The sequence below is a fragment of the Mustela lutreola genome, chromosome 4, assembly GCF_030435805.1.
Source record: "Mustela lutreola isolate mMusLut2 chromosome 4, mMusLut2.pri, whole genome shotgun sequence".
NCBI lineage: Eukaryota > Metazoa > Chordata > Mammalia > Carnivora > Mustelidae > Mustela > Mustela lutreola.
In genome coordinates, this window is record NC_081293.1 from 47,938,768 (window position 1) to 47,959,759 (window position 20,992).

General features: G+C 55.2%; 1 protein-coding gene across 7 annotated transcripts in view; it reads right to left on the reverse strand.

Moving 5' to 3' along the window:
* Nucleotides 1-10,360: 10,360 nt before the first annotated feature.
* ZMIZ1 (zinc finger MIZ-type containing 1) overlaps nt 10,361-20,992 on the reverse strand; it is a 232,659-nt gene continuing 222,027 nt past the window's right edge. For 6 of the 7 annotated variants that reach the window (XM_059169783.1, XM_059169782.1, XM_059169784.1 and 3 more), the window contains 4 exons: nt 20,512-20,756; nt 19,112-19,278; nt 15,723-15,980; nt 10,361-14,247 (listed from right to left, as the gene is read on the reverse strand). In XM_059169783.1, the coding sequence (XP_059025766.1) occupies nt 14,140-14,247; nt 15,723-15,980; nt 19,112-19,278; nt 20,512-20,756 (778 nt within the window). In that variant the 3' untranslated portion in view covers nt 10,361-14,139. The remainder of the gene's footprint in view (nt 14,248-15,722; nt 15,981-19,111; nt 19,279-20,511; nt 20,757-20,992) is intronic. The other variant, XM_059169780.1, reaches the window with a different exon arrangement.

Below are 20,992 nucleotides of genomic sequence, written 5' to 3' on the forward strand. Positions count from 1 at the left end.
CCTCAGAACTTGATCGCCAGGGGAAGACTCTCCATTCTAGCACCAGAAAGGAAAATCTGAGGAAGGATTCTGAGTGGTGCAGCCAGGGTTCGGGGCCCACCCCCGGACCCTTCACTATAGACCGGAGAGTAGGGCTTATTGTCAGCTCCCACGGAACCGCGGAGCAGAAACTGGCTGCGGTAGGTTGCCCTTGTCTGCCCTGTAATTTCCTCCCTCTGTTCACACCTCTTGCAGCATGACCTTCAAGTTCTTCCCATCAAGAGGCAGAGTCTATTTTCCCATGCCCTCCATCGGGGCTGGTCTTGTGACTTGTTTTGACAAAAGGAACGAGGTCGAAGTAACATTGTCTTGAATCTGAGCTTTAAGAAATCCTGTGTACTTCCTCTTCGTCTCTCATAACCTGCTGCCACCATTGGCACAAGCCCAGGCTAGCCTGATGGGGGCTGAGACACACATGGCCCAGTTACCCCACCACCCCAGTTGACTGCAAGCCAACGACCAAACATGTGAGTGAGGCCGTTCTCAGCCAACGTGTGTGCTGGCTGCAGACACACAAGCGAGCCAGCTGAGGTTAGAAGAGCCTGGCCCAGATCAGCAGAACTGCTCACTCCACCCACAGGCTCATGGGCACAAATAAAGAGTTGTTTTAAGCTACGAATCATAAATACCTGTTTGTCACGCAGCAGAAGTTTGCTGAGACACTGGCTAAGTGTTTATCAAATCCATGGAAAGGGACACAACCCTGCCTTCTAGTCCACAATGACTGGTTGAGGAGGTAGATACAGAAGCCAACTGGCCAAACAAAATCCTTCTCTAGGATTCTCTCTCATAGCCCCGGGTAGTTAGCCTGAATTTGTTCTGATCTTTGTCTTCTTTCTTAACTCTGTCCTGCTACCTTTGTAGTTAGATAGCCTGTGGTTGAGTCCCAGTCGATAGAATGTGGGCCTGGCCCACAGCCTCACTCCCTGGGGGAAGAGCCCTGTCTTTTTCCATCAGCCGGCCTAATGCAGAGAACTCCAGGATGAGAAAAGAGGGCAGAGTTACAAGGGAAGAAGAGCCTGAGTTCTTGAGTGACCACACAGATGGTGTCCAACCAGAAATACCCACAGTGAGCTGCGCCGGGAGCCACTGATTGTGCGGTGGTAACTATTACGGCAGCATAGCTCAACTCACGTATCAGAAAGGGGCAGAAAGAGGAACAGAGCAATTTCCCCAAATCAGCTGGTACTGCACCTGGAAGAAGGGAGGGGTGTTTGCTGCAAGGCAGGACATTAAATGTCCACTCTAGGGAAGCCTGGGTGGCTCAGTCAGTTAAGCGTTTCCGTTTGGCTCAGGTCATGATCTGGGAGTCCTGAGATGGAGTCCTGCGTCGGGATCCCTGCTTCGTGGGGAGCCTGTTTCTCTCTCTAATCCCTGATTGTGCTCTCTCTCTCTATCTCTGTCACTATCTCTGTCTCTCTCTCTCAAATAAAATAAATAAATATCCCCTCCGTAAGCCACAAACCACCTCGAATGTCAGGCTATAAAACCAACCTAAAGAGAGACTCTGGGATGCTGTGGAGGGCGAGATCTGTGGGATTATGTGTTGCCTTACCCAGCAACACCTTGCCTGGGGTGGTCTTTCTTGCCTCATGGGGATGACACTGGGTCCTGGACATTGAGCAGTAATAATAGGGAGAAAGAGTCACTGGTGGGACCTCAAAGTCTCTCAAGCCCACTAAAGTGGAGACCTGATCTTTGTTGGACATGTGTTCTCATTCTAACAGGCGTCCTCTTAGTTAAAAGCTAGAAATCTCCTTTTGGTCTAGTGGGAGGTGTCAAAAGACTTAACTTTTCATATCAGAAAATTCCCAGGAAGGTACAAGGAACTCATGCAGTCTGGAGGGAGGGGACGAAGTCCCGGGCAAAGCGGAGGCCGAACAATAGAAAGCTTTTATAAGCAGGAGGAGTTGAAAGAGGAGGCCAGGCTTCCAGCCCAGCTGGGGTCACAGGCAGCCACCCTGCAGCCTTTTCTTCTGAGGCCAAATTCTTGAGTGAGGGAGGGAATGTGATGGGTCACGGACCAGCCAATCCTTTGAGTTGTGTGCCTATCCTGGTCTAGCTGGCTGAAGGCAAGGGGGTTTGGTTGTGTGGGCCAAACTTGGTGGTCACCTAGCAGCAGCAGGTGGCTGTTTCCAGGGAAGGAGGGTAAGGGTGGACAGAAATCTAATGTGGTATTTAGGACAGGGACAGTCATTGGCAGAGATATGGCAGGGAGAAGCAGGACAGTTTGCGACGATGGCTAAAGAGAGAGTGAATTCAGTTCTGAGATGGTGGGAGATGGGACCAGTCTTGGGATCTGCAGACCATAGGTACCTCTGAAGGGCTTTCAGCAGGCATAGGTCTGTCCAGCTGATCTACAGGAACAAACATGGTGGTTAAGCTTTGCCCTCAGGAGTCCCACAGCTCTGGGCTTGCAGCTTGGTCCTGCCACTTACACCAGGCATATGGTCCTGGGGCAAGGTCAAGGACTAGGGGTCACTGAATCAGATGCAGCCCACATATAGGCTTTCTTTGGGCAACATGGTGTCTGTGCATGTTTTGGCTTGCTTGTTAATGTTCTAAAAAGTCTGCATTTCCAGATTCTCTTGGAAGATCAGAAGATCTGGCAACAACTGGGTCTGTGGCCCCACCTGGCAACAAACACCTAGAGAAGCAGATGCCCCTTGGTCGCAGCTGATGCTTGCTGGCTGTCCACAGTCTCTACCTCTCCCCACCACCTTCCCAACACCTATGCCCTGGCATCGCATTCCTCAGCAGCAGTCCCACTACTGTTTTCTTACAGTAGAGAAATAATTCTCCATATCCATGTGCAGGCAGAATAATGGCGTCTCTGTGGTGTCCATGCCCTAATCCCTAGAATCTCTGAATAAGTTAGGGCACGTGGCAAAGGGCAGCTAAATTTCGGATGGAAATAGGATTGCTTGTCACCTGATCTTGAGATGGAGAAATGATCCTGTATGACCCAGTATAATCGCAAGGGTCCTTAAATGTGGAATATGGGGTAGAAGAGTCAGTATCAGAGGGATGAGATGAGACAAAGACTTGACCGGCTACTGCTGACTTTGAAGGTAGAGGAAGGAAGAGGTTCTGAGTCAGGGAGCATGGCATCCCCTGAAGTGGAAAAGGCCTGAAAGTAGATTCTTCCCTAGAGTCTCCAGAAAGGGGCACAGGGCTGCTGACATCTTGGTTTTTAGCCTAGTAAGAATCATCTTGGGGTGCCTGGTGGTTTAGTTGGTGAAGTCACGATCCCAGGGTCCTGGAATGGAACCCCACATCAGGGTCCCTCCTCAGGGAGGGGTTTTCCCCCTTTCCCTCTGTCCTACCCCTCTACTCATGCTCTCTCTCTCTCTCAAATAAATAAAAAATAAAAGCTAAAAAAAAACAAAAAAAAGAACCACCTTGAGCTTTTGGCCTTCAGAAATGTATTATGATACGTTTGTATGGTTTTAAGTCACTAGGTTTGGGGTACTTTTTACAGCAGCAACAGAAAACTGGCGCACCTGTCTCCTATCAAAACGGACAATCAGCCAAGGAGGTGATGTCTTTGGGGAAAAAGGAGAGAAAGCATATGTCTTAATGAAAATGAGGAATATTTCCGTGAATTTAATTTGCCGGCAAATTGTATCCTACACCCGACCTTTCCCTGTCTGGTGCTATAGATATTAGGGTCTAGAACCTCCTCTTTCAGAAAGTAAATTACTTAACCTTTCTGCTGCTCACATCTCTCTTCTATAAAATGGCATCTGCCCTGTGGTTTTGTTATAATGAATAAACAAAATTAAGCAAACGAAGCAATTAGTATAGTACTTGACCTGTAGCAAATGCTCAGTAAGGGACGGTACGATTAGCAGTAGCTGGTCATGTTAGGATGGATGCATGAGGCAGAAGACGTTAGGTTTTGCTGCAGGAACAAATTAACACTCCATGTCACGGGCTTACTATAATAAAGATTTTTCATTTTTTTAAAATTCAAGCTGCATTTCCAACATGGATCATGGGCTGCTTGGCTCCACCAGCCCCTCAGGGACCCAGGCTGAGGGAGAATCCACCATTCTGCTGTTGCACCATTTTAACCCATCGCCTCCTTGTCATGGGGCAGGGGACAGGCATGCTGGCCACCCTCACGATGGTAACGAACTGCTGTGGCCTACAAGCGAGCCACATTAGTTAAGCTCACAACCTGTTTTCCAGAATTGTTCACGTGCATCCACCTTGGCGGGTGGGGAGGTGGGTTACTCCCAGGTGCCTGGAAGGTTAGGAGACCACACTTGAGTACGTGATGGAAGTTAGCATCACTGCGGATCTGAAGAGCATGAGACTGGGGCAAAGAGACACATTTCAAAGCTCTGTAGAGTCCAGATGGGAACTGATGTGGTTTTGAATTTCAGTAACAGGATTAGGAATGGGGATAAGATGTCTGATTAAACAGATATTTAAGGGCTCGAGTCGTCAAAGCTTTAAAACGTAGGAAGATAGATGAATACAATAACTGAATTAGAAAATAAAAAAGAAAGAAATCAGAAATAAATCAACAGATTCAGGTATCAATTTGAATACACTAAAAAAAAAATCATCATGCTTTTTCTTCTAAAACCGATTCACAGACTTAGCCTAGTGCAATCTTGTGCAAACTGAGAAGTGGTTGTGATCATTTCTTTAACAATGATGGACACAGTGGAGTCCTGTGAAAGAAGTTTTAGTAAGCTGAAATCAGTCTGAAATTATTTAAGCTTGGCACTAGATCATGAGAAATGATAAAAACATGGCAAACCTCACAGTTGAAAAGCAGATAGGTGACAAGTATATTTTTAAGGTATTATTGATGAGTTTGCTTCCATTGAAGACGGGAAAGTAAAATGATCATAGATCCTGCTTCAGGGATAAATGAAATATTTAAGTTTTAAATAACATACGTTTTATTACCCCTTTTGTCAGGTTTTTGATATTTTTCAAGTACTTCAACAGTGTTAGAAAACTGAATTATTAAAAATTTTAAAAAGCATGTATGAACTGGAGAAAAACCGTGGTGGTCAACGTCGTAGGAGAGGTCAAGATGCCCGTGGAGAGACGGCAGACTAAGGAAAGAGGGCAAGACTGCCAGGCAGAGAAGGTGAGGGCGAAGGTGTTGCCTTGAAGGGGGTTTTCCGGAAGCAGAGCCTGTGACCAGGATTCTTGTGAAGTTGATGTATTGGGGGGGGGGGTCTCTTCCAAATGCACCTGCAAGAGGGGCAGGGAGCAGGGAGAGCCCCCCATCCCCTGCTCTTGGCTTGATCACAGAGTGAGGGATCTGGAGCAGAAGCACACCACAGCGTGGTCTCCTGGTCAGGATCGAGGGCTGGCATTTTATACTCCGCATTGGTCACCCCGTGGGGGTGGGGTGTGGGGGCCCAGCAGGGCAGATTTGGGTAGGAACCTGGTGTTAACACGGTCTTCCCTTGCACTGCTCAGACCCACTTGCTTCTCGCCTCGAGTTTACTCCACCTGCCCATCGGGAGACACGGGGTGATCATCGGTGGGTGATGTGGGGTGCAGCTTGGAGTGTGGTATGCCGTTCTTTCAGGACCGCATCTGCTCCGGGAGCTGAGCTGCGTCTTGAAGAGGCCGTTGGACCCTGAATGGGGTCTGCAGCTTCTGCCTGGTGTGACACACGGTGGCCCCAGTGAAATCTCTGTGTGTGTATCCACGGCCACACCACCTTTTCTGTGTGTAGGCGCTCTTGGTCTGAGAGCCCATGTCTGTGTGCTCCCAGGCAGCGGCCATGGCCTAAGTCTCCACAGCAGGGAGAAGCAAGCCCATCCCTAGAGTACAGATCAATCCTGGCCAGGGTGTCCTTTCTAGGATAGAGGGGGGTCCTGGGTAATAAGTGTGCCACCAAGGGGCTAGTTGGTCTCATGGTGTGTTAATGTCTCAGAGACTCAGCACAGTCTCTGTTGAAGACAGGGTGGACATTCAGCTGTGGTGGCCACCGGGCCGGGCTCGGAGAGAGGGAACTGAAGCTGGTGGGCTCCTGTATAACTTGATCTCTGTCTCTAGGATACTCTCTTCCTGAGCCCAGGTCATGCAAGCCTAGGTGGGGGTGAGGGGTGAGAACAGAGACTGGCTGACGTCTGCTGGCCGAGTCGTCCAGCATCCTTAGTTGCCCACTGTCCTCCGCAGCGGACGCATCTGTAAAAACATGCTACGTGGATCCTCATACTTGCCCTGTCCCACAGGCCTACACGCCTGCCTCCCACCCGGTGCTCCCTGTCCCTCCAAGGTCAGTCTTGCTCTGTCCAGCCTCTGACCAGCTAGGTAAGCCACTTGCCACGGCCCACAATTGTGTGTATGCCCCTCTCTCAGGTCACCTCTCTCCTTGCGAAATAGATGGCCAGGCGTCCCACTCAAATCCCTGCCTAGTGGAAGGATTCCCTCTCACCTTGGCCTTTCCGTCTTGAGTGGGGCTCCCCCTGTGGCTTGCCCCCACGTCCTAAGCTGTTTCACCTGTGAACCAAGTTCACAGCTGATCATAATAGACCCTCTAAGTGGCAATAGGTATTTGCCAAGGGGGAGGGGCGGGTGCAACTCTCCCCACCCCAAGTCCTGGGGTCTCACTCCTTCCCTGTTAGGGGCTTGATGTTGGTGCAGGCCACCTGATGGCACAGAGTGCTGAGCACTTTCTGAGGTTCTCCTGCTGCTCCAAGAAGCCCTGCCCTGTTGGTCTGGCTGCGGGAGGTGAGTGTCGCAATGCTTCCTTCCTTTAGTGCTTTCCTTGGACTCTCACAACTTTGTTTCAAATCGCCAAGTAAGAGATCTGAGATTGTAATTTCCTTTCTTTGGTGAATCAGTGGCACTTAGCAACAGGCTCTCAGGTCCATAGTCTCAACGCTTGTTCTTTCCTCCTACCTGCCACAGGCCAGCTGCACGGCCCCGGCGGGCGCGGCCCCCTCCCCCTTCCCTGCGCTGTCACCAGGGACAGGGCCTCGTTCCCATCTGGTCAGGAACCGTCTCCAGCATCCTATCCTCAGAGGCTGGCTCCCAGGCCTGCTCCCACTCTCTGCCTTAGGTCTGGTTGTCTAGGAGCAGAGCCCAAGATGGGCCTTCAGATTCCTGTGATGCCCCGAGGGATGGCTCTCAGGGGAAACCTACAAGGGAGGCGGTGAGGCGGAAGACAGACAGGAACAAGGTCAAGCAAGCATACGGCTTTAGGGAGAATCTGGTCTGATCCACAGGGAAGACTCTGGAACACGCACCGCACCGCAGCAAAGAGGCTGTCCTGCGATTGATGTGAGCGCCCAGGCTTTGGCTGCGGGGCTTCCTGGCGGGGGGTTGGGGGGGGGTGGAGGAGTGGATGTGTTCCAGGCAAGAAGGTTCCAGGCTGCTGAGGGCAGTTCGCTGGTGGAGAGAGGCTGTGAGCCATGTTGGCCAGATGCAGGGGAACTGGAGGGAGCTCCAGGACCTAGTTGTGGCAGGAACCCATGAATGCGACAAAGAAGGCATGGTCAGAGGTGCTCAGGCAGACTGAAGACCCAATGGAGGGGGTTGTCATGGAATCCAAGAGAAGAGTTTCAAGGGACAATGGCCACAATCACACGTAGTTGTAAGGGCCAGTGTCCAAGAGCAGCATGGATTTCAGTGACCAAGAGGTCACAGGTGGGCTTGTGAGGGGAGTTTCAGAGCACTTCTGAGACGTGAGCCGTAGGGCGTGGGGGAGGGTGAGTGAGCACGGACAGCTTCCCTGGCTAAGGAGTCTGCATGAGAAGGAGTGCAGAGAGGTGGACGGCGAAGGGTGGGGATGCAGGATGTTAGACCTCACCACGCCGGGCCGGAAGCTGCAAACCCAGGGAAGGTGCAGGAAAGGGGCCACCTGACGGAGCCAAGGCCCTCACAGAAGAGAAAGAGGTAGTGATGTCAGAGGCCGGGGGAAGGGCTTGCCCTGACTGGAGAAGGGCCACCACATCCTTTGGGCCTGGACAGAAGAATATAAAATTGGGGAAGGTGAAGGTAGGGTCATGGGTGGAGCAGCATGGTGGTGGAGGGTGTGGGGGGGTGGTCTGGGTGGGGGTGGTAACCTGCTTAGAGTGAGGTGGCTGTGGTTGAGCAGGAGGCTGGCACACAGGACAGAATAAGGGACATGGGTGGATGGAGAGAGTGGAGACCATGCCCTGAGGTCTCGGGGGGGCTAGAGACCCTGATTTGTTCTGGCACTGACCTGGGGGACTGAGTAACCTTCCCCAGCAGCACCCTATGGTCTTATGTGGAGGGACGGTCATTGGATTCAGGGTGGGGGCTTTGTGGGGTGGAGGACAAAGGACAGAAATGCAAGATGATGCCTGAGCTGGAGGATATGATGTGTGGCCCCCGGTGGGGGTCCACCTTCCAAGCAGCCCTGAGCTGGGCCCTCCTCGGGCTCTTCCTGCAGATTTATTCGAGGCCCGGAGACGGAAGTGACCAGTCCTGGGAGGAGTTGGTGGGGGCGGGGCGGCGGGTTTCCATGCAGCCTCGAAGCCCCACGAGGCAGCCACAGGCCTGTGCTGAGCCACACCACTGGCTTCAGGCTCTGAAGCGAGAATGCAGGGATGGTTTGCTTTTTACGTCAAGTTGGCGAGCCTACTGCCTTGCCTCTCCCTCCCCGTCCCCTGCCCACTTCCTGCCTTGACGGCGATGGCATTCAAACTTTTTGTTTTCAACCACAACCCACAAGTAAGAATTAATCTGACATCATGATTCAGCAGATGCATACACACACACACTGCACAACAGCAAGGAACGTTTCACAGTCCGTCCCCACCCTTACTCCGGAAGCCTCCTCGTGCTCTTCTCCTCGCTCCCCTCCATTTCAGGAAAGGAGCGCTGGTCACAGCCCAGGTGGATTCCGCGGGTCCCTGGACAGGTCCTGGAGAAGCACTGCGCGAAGAGGGGGTGGCCCCTCCTCTAGGAAGGGCATCTGCTCTCAGAGAATATGCCTCCTGTCCCCGCGATGCTGGCAAAAGGCGGTGCCCGCAGCTCAGCCGTGACCAAGATTCCTTTTTTTTTTTTTTTTTAAAGATTTTATTTATTTATTTGACTGAGAGAGAGAGATCGCAAATAGGCACAGAGGCAGGCAGAGAGAGAGAGGAGGAAGCAGGCTCCCTGTTGAGCAGAGAGCCCAATGTGGGGCTCGATCCCAGGAACCTGAGATCACAATCTGAGCCCAAAGCAGAGGCTTAACCCACTGAGCCAACCAGGTGCCCAGGATTCTATTTTTAATGTAACTTCTCCTTCCCTCCTCCCCTTCCATCTCCCACTGGAGAAACTGGCCTCCCTAGAGAAGCCCCAGAGGCAGGGGACTTCCGGGCACGCCGTTCCCCATAGGCAGTTCCACGGCTGCTGAAACCACGCACCCCTCATGCCCGCTGCTTCCTGCTTCCCCCCTACCCCACCCCTCACACTTAGGAGACCTGCACACTCTCCTCACAGGCACATCCACACACACTCCAGGGGATAATTTGGGGGCACCTGCTAGCCCCCTCTTCCTTCTTGGAACGTACCCTCACCCAGTCCCTGTGGAGGGAAGGCTTGGCAGCTACGTGTGTTTTGCTCCTGTGGCCAGGCCTGGAGCTGAGTGGAGTGGGGGCAGCACCCTGCTGTTGGGCTCTGAGAATCAGACTCACTTCCCCAAACTCCAGGAGGAGACTCGGGGAGGGGGGGCACCGAGTTTGGGTCAGGGGCTGAGGCCACAAAGCAGAGTTAGGACAGTGGTCTGGGTAGGGGCCGTGGCTACAGATTCCCACCCAAAGCACAGTCACAGAGAAGAGGAAACCCAAGGTCCCCTCAGAGGGTAGGTGACAGGGGTGCTGGGGGAGTACGATGGCCGGAGGGAGAAGCTGAGCCAGCCAGCCAGCTGGGAGAGTGGCTGAGTCAGCAGTATCCCAGGGTCTATGAAGCCTCACTGGGCTTTCAGCTCTTCATTCTAGATGCTTTCGACAGCACCCTCTGGGGCTTGGCACGAACAGGTTCCTGTTCCATAAATCTAGGAAATCCACAAGGGGCTTGTACTGAACCCGGCCAGCATTGCACACCCTCCGCTAGAACCCAGCTGTCCCACTGCTGGGAGCGGGGCCCTTCAGCAAACTGGAGTCCTGCCAGAAGGCGGCTCTGGGGTCTGGATATGACCACCTGGCTCCAGTTCCCAGAGCCTCCTCCAGGGATGACCCACGGCAGGGGTGCCTCCAGCTCCACACCAAACCACCTGACTTGCTGTTTTTTTGCCGGGTGATCGGGCAGGGGGTGGTGGTTTAGAAGCGGAAACAAACAACCAAGCCCCTCCTTAAAATTCACAAAATAGCTTATTCGCCAAACCTTCGTTTTTTGTCAATTTATTTAGAAAACAATTAACATGGGCAAATGAGATACCTCAGTGTTACAACAGAGTATAGAAATGTCTAGCAATAGTCAAATAATTTGATCTTTAAATACAAAATAACCACATGAACACCTAATATACAGGTTTCATCTGAATACATATTTATTAGATAAATATTAGAGGTTGTCACATCATCTAACTACATACAGCTTTGCAAGACTAGAAATCACAATTAGTTTTCTGACCAGTTTAAAGTATGAAATGATTGCATTGTACATAGATGTACAAGACGATGACGGTTTCTGTGGGAGGGGTCACTTCAGGCTGCACTGTGGGTGTGTTTATGTGTGTACGTGTGAATCACCTGCAATCATGATATCAAAAAATTATACAAAGTATGAATTTGGTTACAATTTTCTTCTGAAATCCCCGTTTCTTTTCATTATTTCCATAGCACCCTAAAAATACACAGGTGGCAGGACTAGCACACTGAAGCTAAAGAGTACATGTAGGTAAAATAAAAACGAAACAGAACAAAAATTCCTTTCCACACAGGGTCAGAGTATATTACATGAGACACATGTGGAGAGAGACCTCACAGACGCTAACGAACAGGATCTAGTTTTTCCACGTTAAGATGGAGTTCCAAGCCTTTTTTTTTTGTTTTGTTTTGTTCCGTAAAATAAAAACAATACACATTCCAAGGGAAATGAATGCATCTGTTAACGTGTCTCTATTTCTCATTTACATATGTACACACGTCCCTTGTCCCTTGAGTCGCTGCTGCTGACGTCGTCCTGTCTAGGTGGTCAGGTCGAGGGAGCAGACAGGTAGCTCTCTGGGGGGTTTCGGGCTTCCGTGAGGGAGAAAGTATTAGAAGTTTCTTAAAAAATAAAATGGCTACAGGGAACATGATACACGGGTAAAGCTTCGAACCAAGGAGATGGGGTGATTGCCTGTATTCGGGCCTTCCCGCCTGCTCGCTGGTGCCCTGTCCGTCCTGTGGAGTGCCAGCAGAAATGCCTCTGCGGCCTGGGTGGATGCTTGTCATGGAGAAGTGGCTTGCTGAGGCCTCGTTTTTGCTGAGGTTACTTATGGCTCCAAGTAGTCGTCCAAAAGGATGAGGGAAGCATCTCCCTAGAGTTCAGAACCTCCCTGGCTCGGGGAGGCTGTTGTCACCTGAAATCTGTCATCAGCCAGGCCTTCGTCCAGCCCCGGACACCTTTCTACCTCCCTCACCCCCCAGCCTGGCTCCAAAATTGCTCTGGGGGGCACGTCCCCAAAGCACGGGCTTCAGGCACCACGGTTCGGGAAAGCTCTTTGCCCAACTTGCTGGTGGAGGTTCACGTGGGAGGGGCCCCAGGAAACCTGCCTCGGGGAACCAAGCCCGGGCTTCCGCGAAGATGGTTGAGGGAGGGGCCCAGAGCCTGGGCTGTGGGGAGCAGATCGACCCTCTGGCCTAGAAAGCTGTGGGTAGGTTGGTGAGCCGAGTGGGGACACCCGGTAAGAACCAGCATGGACCCCAGGCCTTTTTGGGAAGAAAGTAGCACAGCAGGAAGCGGGAACTTCTAAGGAAGGCATTTAAGTCTGTCTGGGGCAGAACATTCCCAGATGGCCTACCACAGAGTATGGCCACCTTCCAGGGCCCTCAGCCACCGGGCGAAGACGACCACGTGCTACCTGGCACTGTCTGGTCCCCGCCAGCCGATTGGGGATGGCTCTGAACAGCGGGTGGCCTGACCTCACCCATCCACGTACTTTGTCCCTTCATCTGTACAGACAGCCCTGGTTTCTTTTTTGTTTTTGTTTGTTGTTTTTTAAAAAAAAGGACTCGGTCTTTGTTGTTGAGTCAAGGTATTTTAAAAACACCAGCAAAGGCTATAACCAGGTCATGAAAATGTTGAATATTATCAAAGACAATACTAAAATATTCACAAAGATATTTACAAAAGCAATTCTTAAAATAATTGATTTGCATACTGAACACCACACTGTCTGAAAAAACCTCGACAACGGGACAAAGGAAAAGGGGTAGGGCCCATGGCAGCTTTCCTACAGAGAACCTTGTGCCGGCCGTCTGGTACAGTGACTGGAAAATCAACAGCTAGGGCCACCGTTCTGGTCAAACCCAGAGGAGCGCTGGGCACCGCCCGCCATGGGGCGAGGGTGTAGGGGGGAGATGGAGAGTGAGACCGCGGGACAGTGGACGGAAAGCAGGAGGCCCCCGGCAGCAGCAGGGAGGGGCGCAACGAATTCACAGACGTGACCCAAGTGACCCGACGGCCCAGCAGCATCACAGGCCATGCGGCTTAGGGTGGGGGGCACAGAGGACCCCCAAACAAAACGGACGCCCACACAAGCTCCCCGGGAGACTCCGAGAGCGGGAAGCCGGATGGAGCGAAGCAGTGGAGGGAAAACCAGAGGCTGCTTCTGCTCAAGCGAGCAGGAGTGTGGGCAGCTGTGCAGGGCAGAGGGACACGGGGAGGGAGGGAGAGGCCGGCAGCCAAGCGGGGCACGGAAACACCACGGGATTCTGGCAGGCACATTCCGGCACGTGTGGTGTGACGGACCGGGGTGCAGCCGGGACAACCTGGAGCACAGGGACAGATGGGGCCGCCGGGCTAGAGGGACGCCCGTGCCTGGGGTTCCTGCGGATAAGCCCGCGCAGGTGCCTTAGCCCGGGCCTCCCCTGCCTCTCCACCCGCGCCCCCCCCGCTGGCAGGGTGGACAAAGGGGAACGGGACAAAGGGAAGCGGGCCTCCCACATAACAGTCTGGGAGAGGCGGGTGGGGGCAGGAGGAAGGAAGCAGGATGCACGGAGAGAAATGGTTTGCTTGCCGTCCAAGTCCACCGTCCCTTTTCTCGGATGACTTCGTAGCTTAATCAAACTGTCATTTAAAAACAGGGAGTGGCTTGGAGCAACGTTGTTTAAGTTGCCGTTTCTATCAGGCCCCCAACTAAGGGCACAATAATTTCAGCTGGGTACTCTCTGTCTGCGCCGCCCCCCACCCCCAGGCCGGTGCCCCACCCCCCGACCGGCCTGAGTCCAGAGGTCGTGGGGCCAGCTGTGTTGTCCTGGCTCTGAGGAGGCCCTGACCCCCTTTTCCACCAGTCCCCAAGCAGGAATGGCACACCCTCTCTCAAACACAGAATCAGGTCCTTTTTCTCTGCTTTCTGAGAGAGGAGTGTTTTTACAGGGTATCTTGGCTTAGAGGTCAGGGGTCAAAGTGAAGACCTTGGCCCCTGAGAGAGTTCTCTTTCCCAGAGGTTTGTGCTTTTCTGTGGTGGGTGGTGGTGGTGGTGGTGATGGGTGGGCCGTTCTCACTGCCGCCAACCGTCACTGTTCTCCAAGGCTTGGGGTGTGGGGGGGGCCTGCCTGGGTCTTGGGGTGCCCCTCTCTCAGGCTCACAGTCACTTGAAGGAGGCTCTGGGCCAGGAAGCAGGGAGGCAGGGTTACAGTCTAGAAACCGGAAGAACCTCGAGGGCACTGGAGGGTCGTTTGGAATCAGTACACACAGAGGGACCAGGAAGCCTTCGTCAGCATGTGCCCTCTCGCCCGGCCGGTTCCCCACCACGAGGATCATCTTCAGGGCCCGCTCTGGGCACGGGCACCAGCCCCACACAGCCTTCACAGTGCACCCTCCCGCCCCTCTGCTCTGAGAAGGCCGCAGCAGGGGCGGTCTGAGGGCATGAGCTCCCAGTGGTGAAGTGTGCGGGGGACAGACAGGGAAGGAGCCAGAGTGGGGAGGGACGGCCCCAGTGGGAGGGGGTGGGCTTCAGTTGTTCTCAAAGAGAGACAGGAGGTCATCGTTACTATTGCTCGGCAGGTCAGGGGGATCCAGGTACGAGAGGAGCTCATCGGGATTTGTGAGTTCTGGAAGGAGCTGGAAGAGAAGTACAGAAGCCCAGATGAGGTGTCCGCTGAGGGGCTGGATGGCCTAGAGTGTGGACGGCGGGGGCATGTGCCCTCTCTAGCTGCTGCCCGGGGTCCTGGCCCAACACCAACAGTGCTGGCTGTCCCCAGAGGCATCCAGGCCACAGTGCTAGTCTGAGGCATACCCAATGCTTATTCCCAGAGGGGTAGAGGGCGCCCCCCGGCCCTCCAGCTGGGAAGGCTCATGGCAGGTCAAGGGGCTTTCTGATCCCAGTGTGCCTCCAGCCCCAAGACCCTGCCCAGAGGAGGTGTGGGTCGCATGGGCCTTCCAGTCGAAACCACGTGGCTTTGCGCGTAAGGCCGCACGGTGCCTGTCACTGTCGCCAGCCTACCTCCCTTCAAGAGCTCACTGCTGTCTGGTGAGCCTACTGCTGGAGGGCCGCACAGCCCTGTCCTTCCCTGTGGCCCCCCGGAGCCAAGGCTGCACACTGTCCCTACTTTCCACTGTGAGGCCCTTGGGGCCTTTTTGTCACACTGGGGATCCTCATGCACCTAAAAGCACCCCCACTGGCCTGGTCTGGGGAGGAGAGTTGGGTGAAAATCCAAGATGGCCGCACGACTGAATAAACCCCATTCACCGTAGAGATGGACGCTGTGGTGGGGGGGGCGCTGAGGGTGACAGTGGGCCTGGGCCCGCAGACAGGAGGGGCTGAGGACAGAGAAGATTCCTCTGTGGGAATCTACAGCCCAGGGGTGTGGGAGGGGAGGGGAGGGGCAGGCACTGCCTCCCTTCCTGGCCAACCCTAGCCAGCTGCCCGGCCCCCATCACACGGAGCCTCTTTCCACCCCACTTTCCAGACCATTCAGCTCTCAAGGTGGGAGACCCCTGAATCTCAGTCACCCTGGCACGACCCAAGTCTGGTCCCTTCTCAGAGTGAGCGATGGAGCAAGCAGAAGCACAGGGCATGGACGACGCACGGACAGGAAACTGGACACAGACACACACCAGCGAGACAGACAGAGGGACCCTGTCACTCCAACCCTTCCCCTGCCTCATGCCAGAGTGTGGCAGACACTGAGACGACAAGCTTGATGTTGGGGGTGGGAGTGGTCAGAAGAAGGGCAGGGGCCTTCCTGGGTTTCCTGCTGAACCCTGCCCCAGGGGGACTCTGTGAGGGCCTGGGGGAAGGTGGGGGTGGGGCAGGGTGGGGCTGCAGGACTGTGGCCGAGGGGACCAGGGGGCAGGCACTGGCAAGGTCAGGGAAAGACTGCTGGGACCCTCGGGGAGGCTTCCCTGTTGTGGGGTTCCCTGGTTCTGGAGCCAGGGGAGGCAGGCTGGCTAGGCCCACCCACCACCCACCCACCCCCTCACGGCTGCACCTCCTCCACCCTGGGCCTTGAGCCCTCAACACCCACCCCTGCTTTTGGGCAGGTCCCGGCACCAGGCCTAGCCCCAGGCCAAGGCCAGTGGTGACCCCAACTTACATCCAGCGAAGGCTCCGGCATGTCGGATGCTCCCTGCGCTCCGGCCTGACCCTCTAAGGCTGAGGAGGGGTTAAAGGTCAGGTCGCTGTGTGGATGGTTGCTGGGAGCGGCCTGTGGCGGTTGCCGGGGAGGCTGGGAAGGAGGAGGAGGAGCCCCACTGTGATGTAATGGAGGCCCTGACTGGCTGCTGGGGTGTGGGACGTGCAAACCTTGTTGTATGGAGGGATGGGGCTGGTCAGAACTGCCAGCGTGTGGCATCTGTGGAGGAGGAGAGAGCAGGAGAAAAGAAATGTGAGGTGACGAGGTACAGCGACGAGATGCCTGGAGAAATGAAAACCAAACAAAACCAGGAAAATAACAAACCCCCAAAACAAAGCCACCCCCTTCCAAAGCTCAACGCTTTGTTGTTGTTTTGTAGGGAAACAAACAAACAAAAAGTCCTCCCCCAAAACTGCCAGTCAGGGAGGCTGTGGAGGAGGCCGGGAGGAGGCCTCTGGGGCCGTATGCATCCGGGAGGGAGGTGGCCAGGGGCTCCGAGAAAAGCAGACACTGACGGCAGGGTCCAGGCCCCTGCAGGCCCGTCCGCCTCCGTGGCCCGGACACCATCACCACAAGGAGCAGCAAGGGCGGAATGGAGAAGCAAAATGGGCATGTTTCCAGGGAGCAGGGGGGCGGGAGGGGTGCTGGGGGCAGCGTGGTGCAGGGCCCCCTGCGGGCCAGGGCAGCGGAGAGCGGACACGGACAGACAGCATGGGCAGGCGTGCAGCTCAGGGAGGGCTCTGCGCCCCACACGGGCCCTAGTTGGTGGGTGACGCTGGACACACAGGCTCCTTCCAAGAGCCCCTGGCGGCAGGGGCTGGTACCTCGGGATGAGCCCTGCCTGCTGCCCCGGGTAGGTGGAACCGAATCCAAGCCGGAGGAGCAGAGTGGGGCCTTCTCTGCATTGCCAGACCCTTCCTGTTGGCCATCCATCTAGGCAGCGAGAGGCCGCATCCCGGGGGGATGAGGAAGGTAGGCACTTCTAGGCCTGGCCCTAGGCCCAAGGGCTCACTGAGTCGAGCAGGAGGTGCCTGGAACATGGGGCTGCGGCGGGCAGGGGGCCATATGCTGGTCTGTGTGCTGTCACAAGCAACCTCCCTTCAGAGCTCAGGTTTTAGAGCACAGATCCACACCCTCACCCCACTGCCAGGGCCCCCGACAAATCGTTCCCACCCTGCCGGCCCTGTGCTTGTCAAGGGGAGATGGACTCGACAGGCTGCGGGGGAGCACGCGTCTCCTGGGCCTTCTTGGACCTTCCTACCCACCCCCCAACATCCAGACCACACAGACATTTTGTTTTCCTCTGATCTCCAGACCCTAGTTCTTCTTCCTGTTTCTCCTGAAGCTGCCCCCAGGCCTTGCGCTGGGCCTCTGCTCAGTCCAGCAAGCCCCTCCAAGCTGGGACCGGACTGCAGGACCGTGGGACTGCATGGGGGGTGCACCTGAGATTGGAAGGACTGACAGAAGCGGGAAGGATGATCACCACACCAGCTGGTGACCCCCCCCCCCCCCACGGCTGTGGGTGCCCCATGGTGCCCACTCTGGGGGGCAGGGAGCGGCTCCATACTCCTGGAGCAGCCCAGCCCAGGGCAGATGGTCCCCGGATCTGCTGACACAGCCGCCGGCCTTGGCCCTGACAACTTGCTGGAAGGTCCCAGGGCCCAGAGAGGCAGGTGCTCTATGGGAACTGCTGGTCAGCCTACCATGGCTCCTGCAAGGGAGGGTCTCCATGAACCAGCACCTGACTGGAGCCTTTCGGCCATGCCCCGCACACGGGGGCGTCCTTCCTGGCAGGTGCTCAGCCAGGGCCAGGCTGCTATGGTGTAGGGCAGTACAGCTGTGACTGCACTGACCCTCTTGCACACTGTCTCTCTGGGTCCAGCTGCCAGTTAGCAAAAGCCCAGATATGGGGAAGGACAGTAGGTATCTTGGGACCATCTTGGGGCGGGGAGCTGTGAAGTCACCTATGGGCTTAGGTCCCGCTGCAAAAACCTCTGACGGCTCAGCTAAAAGAAGGCAAAAGAAAGCCTTGTTGGACCCAGAAGTACATGGCATCCCGTTGACATTTTCCGGAACTGAGAACTGTGAGTCAGGCTGTGTGGCACGTGAGTGTGTGTGGCGTGTGATTTGGGTGATTCTGGGGCATGGAATGTTGAGGAACGGGGGCTAGGAGAGAGGCCCCTAGAAGTCAGAAGCCCCATGGGGCAGAAAGTAACTTGCAAAAATGTGGCTGGAGCCCTGGGACAGCAGCTACATCTGACGTGGCATTCTGGAGTTCCAGAGGAAAGCTGCTACACTGTCCCTCAGTCTGTCAGCCTTCCAGTTAACAGTCATTCCTGCTGAGAGTCAGTGGCTCTGGCCGACAAGACAGCTTCCGGCAGAGCCAACTCCGTATGGAACACACCACCACCCAGAGGCCCTTCCAACCAGGTCACATGGTGGAAGATGGGTACCACTCCCAGGCCCCCCGTGGCCACTCCCTCCTCCTTAGGGGAGAGACCAGGGACTCATAAGATGACTGAGGCCTGACTTCAGCCCTCAGGCCTCTGTGTTCCCAAAACCCAACTCCCTCCATCCAAGCACTGCCAGAACTTTTGCTACATTGGCACAAGGCTCGCATCTGTCTTGCTCACACTGGGTACAAGACCTAGCCCAGAGCACAGGCCCAGGAAATGTCTACAGAGTCGAAGAGAACCACGCAGTGCTCACGAGATGAGGACCCGGGGAACAGCCCGGCCTGTTACCACTGGTTGGTGTGTGTTAAAATGGGACAGGAAACAAGAAGGGAATATTCTCAGGCTAAGCAGAATCGCCAGCATTTCTTCCCACAGGAGATGGTGATATCCTGAAGATTCAGACCCCTGGGAAGCAAGTGCCTGGGTTTGAGACAAAATTCTAGATGGCCGGGGCTACAGTAAGTCAGCAGAAGAGTGCGTGTAAGTCAGGGAGAGAGGCTGTGGGGCTGGGGGGCTGGCGTGTGCAGGGGGCTGCTATGTGCAGTGGCGCGGTGGGTACACTTGGGATGTGGACACAGGTATGTGTGGTGTGTGCAGATCGGAGACTGCATCTTCCCCCAGCTGAGAATCCAATGTCCTGAGCAAAAGAGCCAAGTCCAAGAACACCAGAGGGCCATGACCCAACCTGGGTCAGGCCTCTCCCTCCCTCTGAGCCCGCCCAGGACCATTCTCATTCTCAGTTCACCCCTTTCCTTGGGGGCAGCTAGGCAAATATCAGAAAGGTCCTCGGGGATGGGGAGCCCTCTGCTCCCATGAGTCGCACACAGAGGATGGGGACAAAGGGGGAGAAGACAGGGGGCGGAGAGGAGATCAGGGTGAAGAAGAGGTACTCACAGTTTCCTGCATGGGGTGGCTGAGGGGTTTCTCGAGGGCGGCCATGTTGTTGGGCATGTCCGGGGGGTGGGAGAGCTGAGGGGGCCCGTGCATGAAGTCGTTCATGGACGTGCCACCAGGGTTTCCATGGGGGAAGTCAAAGTTGCCGTGGCCCTGGTAGTTGTTGCCTGGGGAGGGAACAAGACGGCAGTGGGGCTGTGTCACCCAGAGGAAAGACAGCCACGGGGGTGTGTAGGGGGGTGGCATATGTAAATTAAGATGAGTCCTGTCCCCTGAGGCTGGAGTTGGCTCCTGTGGCCTTAGACATCTGGGCTGGCTGGATGACAGGGCAGTGATAGCCTTCTCTGGTGGGCCTTAGCACCCCAGGACATGAGCTGGTTTACAGGTATGAGGGGACAGAGCTAGTTTGAGCAAGGGGAGGCCAGGCTCCTAAGGTGGCAGGGAGTGGGAAAGACAAGGTCCAAGTCTGAGCCTTCCATAGGGTCTGCTGAGCTCGATCCTCAGGGCTGTCTCCCACAGCCCCCACATGGTTGCACCTCAGCCGTGGGAAGACCCTGGCCCAGAGTGGGAGATCGGGATCTGCCCAGTCTGCAAAGAAAGCTGCTTCAGATTTGAGAGGTCAACATTAGAAGTCAGCTGTCTGGCTTCCCTGGCCACTGTTCTCTCTACCACATGGCCCCAATGAGGGATCAGAGGCCCATCATGCTGGAAAGCTGGGGCCTGCTGAACGCTCTGGGACCCTACTATGTGGGTTTACCTCTCTGGGCTTCTAATCATCCAGAGCCCGGATGCTGTGAGGAGCTGCCATCCCCTGTGTTTAAGGGGGCTGGGAACTTTCTAGGAACCTAGGGCTGTAGGGTACAGCTTGGTCTGGGCAGCAGGGAGAGTGAGAGGTAGTGACGGTGACCTTGGTGGCCAAAGCCTAGAACTGCAGACCTCTGGACTCTGGACTCTGTGCCTGGAAGGATGGGAGTGTTGTATTGACAAGGACAATAAGATGTTACAGAGAAACATGGGAGGGCCAGGGGAAGGGCTAAGAGCTCCGAGTGGGAATGCTCTGTTGGTGGCCCCAGCAAAGCAGGCTCCAAAGGAGTCAAGGAGCTGTCTGTCCCTTGGAGCTTGAGGAGGCGAGTAGGGGAAGGTGGGAGAGGCAGGAGGCTGGCTCACGGGCAGCTCCTCACCCTTCCCAGCTGGGTGCTGACCCACAGGGCTGGACAGAACCACATGGGAAAGGAGAGGAGGATGGTGTTGAATGGGCCACTGTATCCCCAAGTCCAGTGACCTAGGTCATGTTTTGGGCATGTACATTACCACAACCCCCCTTGCATCTGCCACATGAGCCCAGAAATCCTGCGCCCCTCGTGGGCCTCCTCTCTCCCTCCTTGCCCAGTTTCACCCACCTTGGTTGCTGTAGTCGTTGGAGCTGGTGCCCCCCGGTGGAGGTGGGAGGGGGTAGGGGGATGGGCCAGGGCCCAGGGCTGCGATCATTTCCATGACGTTGGGCATGATCATCTGGCTGGGACTCATGGTCTTGAACCTCTTGGAGGGGATGCCATCTGGGTCATCTTTAATGTGTAGGTCTGACTTGATGGGGACTGGCCGCCAGCTGCATGTGGGGTCGATGGTGACCTCTTCAAACTCGGAGCTGGGGGGAGGAAGAGGACAGAACTGAGGTCCTGGGATACAAGAGGTTCCAGCTTAGACACACACTGAGGTGTCCCTGCCCAGGCCCCCTGTCCCCATTTTCGCCACACACTGCACAAGACAGAGATGTGGGGGACTTTAAGGGGTGACTAAGATGAGGAAAAGCTAGAGGCTGGGTACCAGGCAGCTGGCCCCAAGGCCTTCCACCCAGGGAGAGGCTATCCAGGGCACTGTATT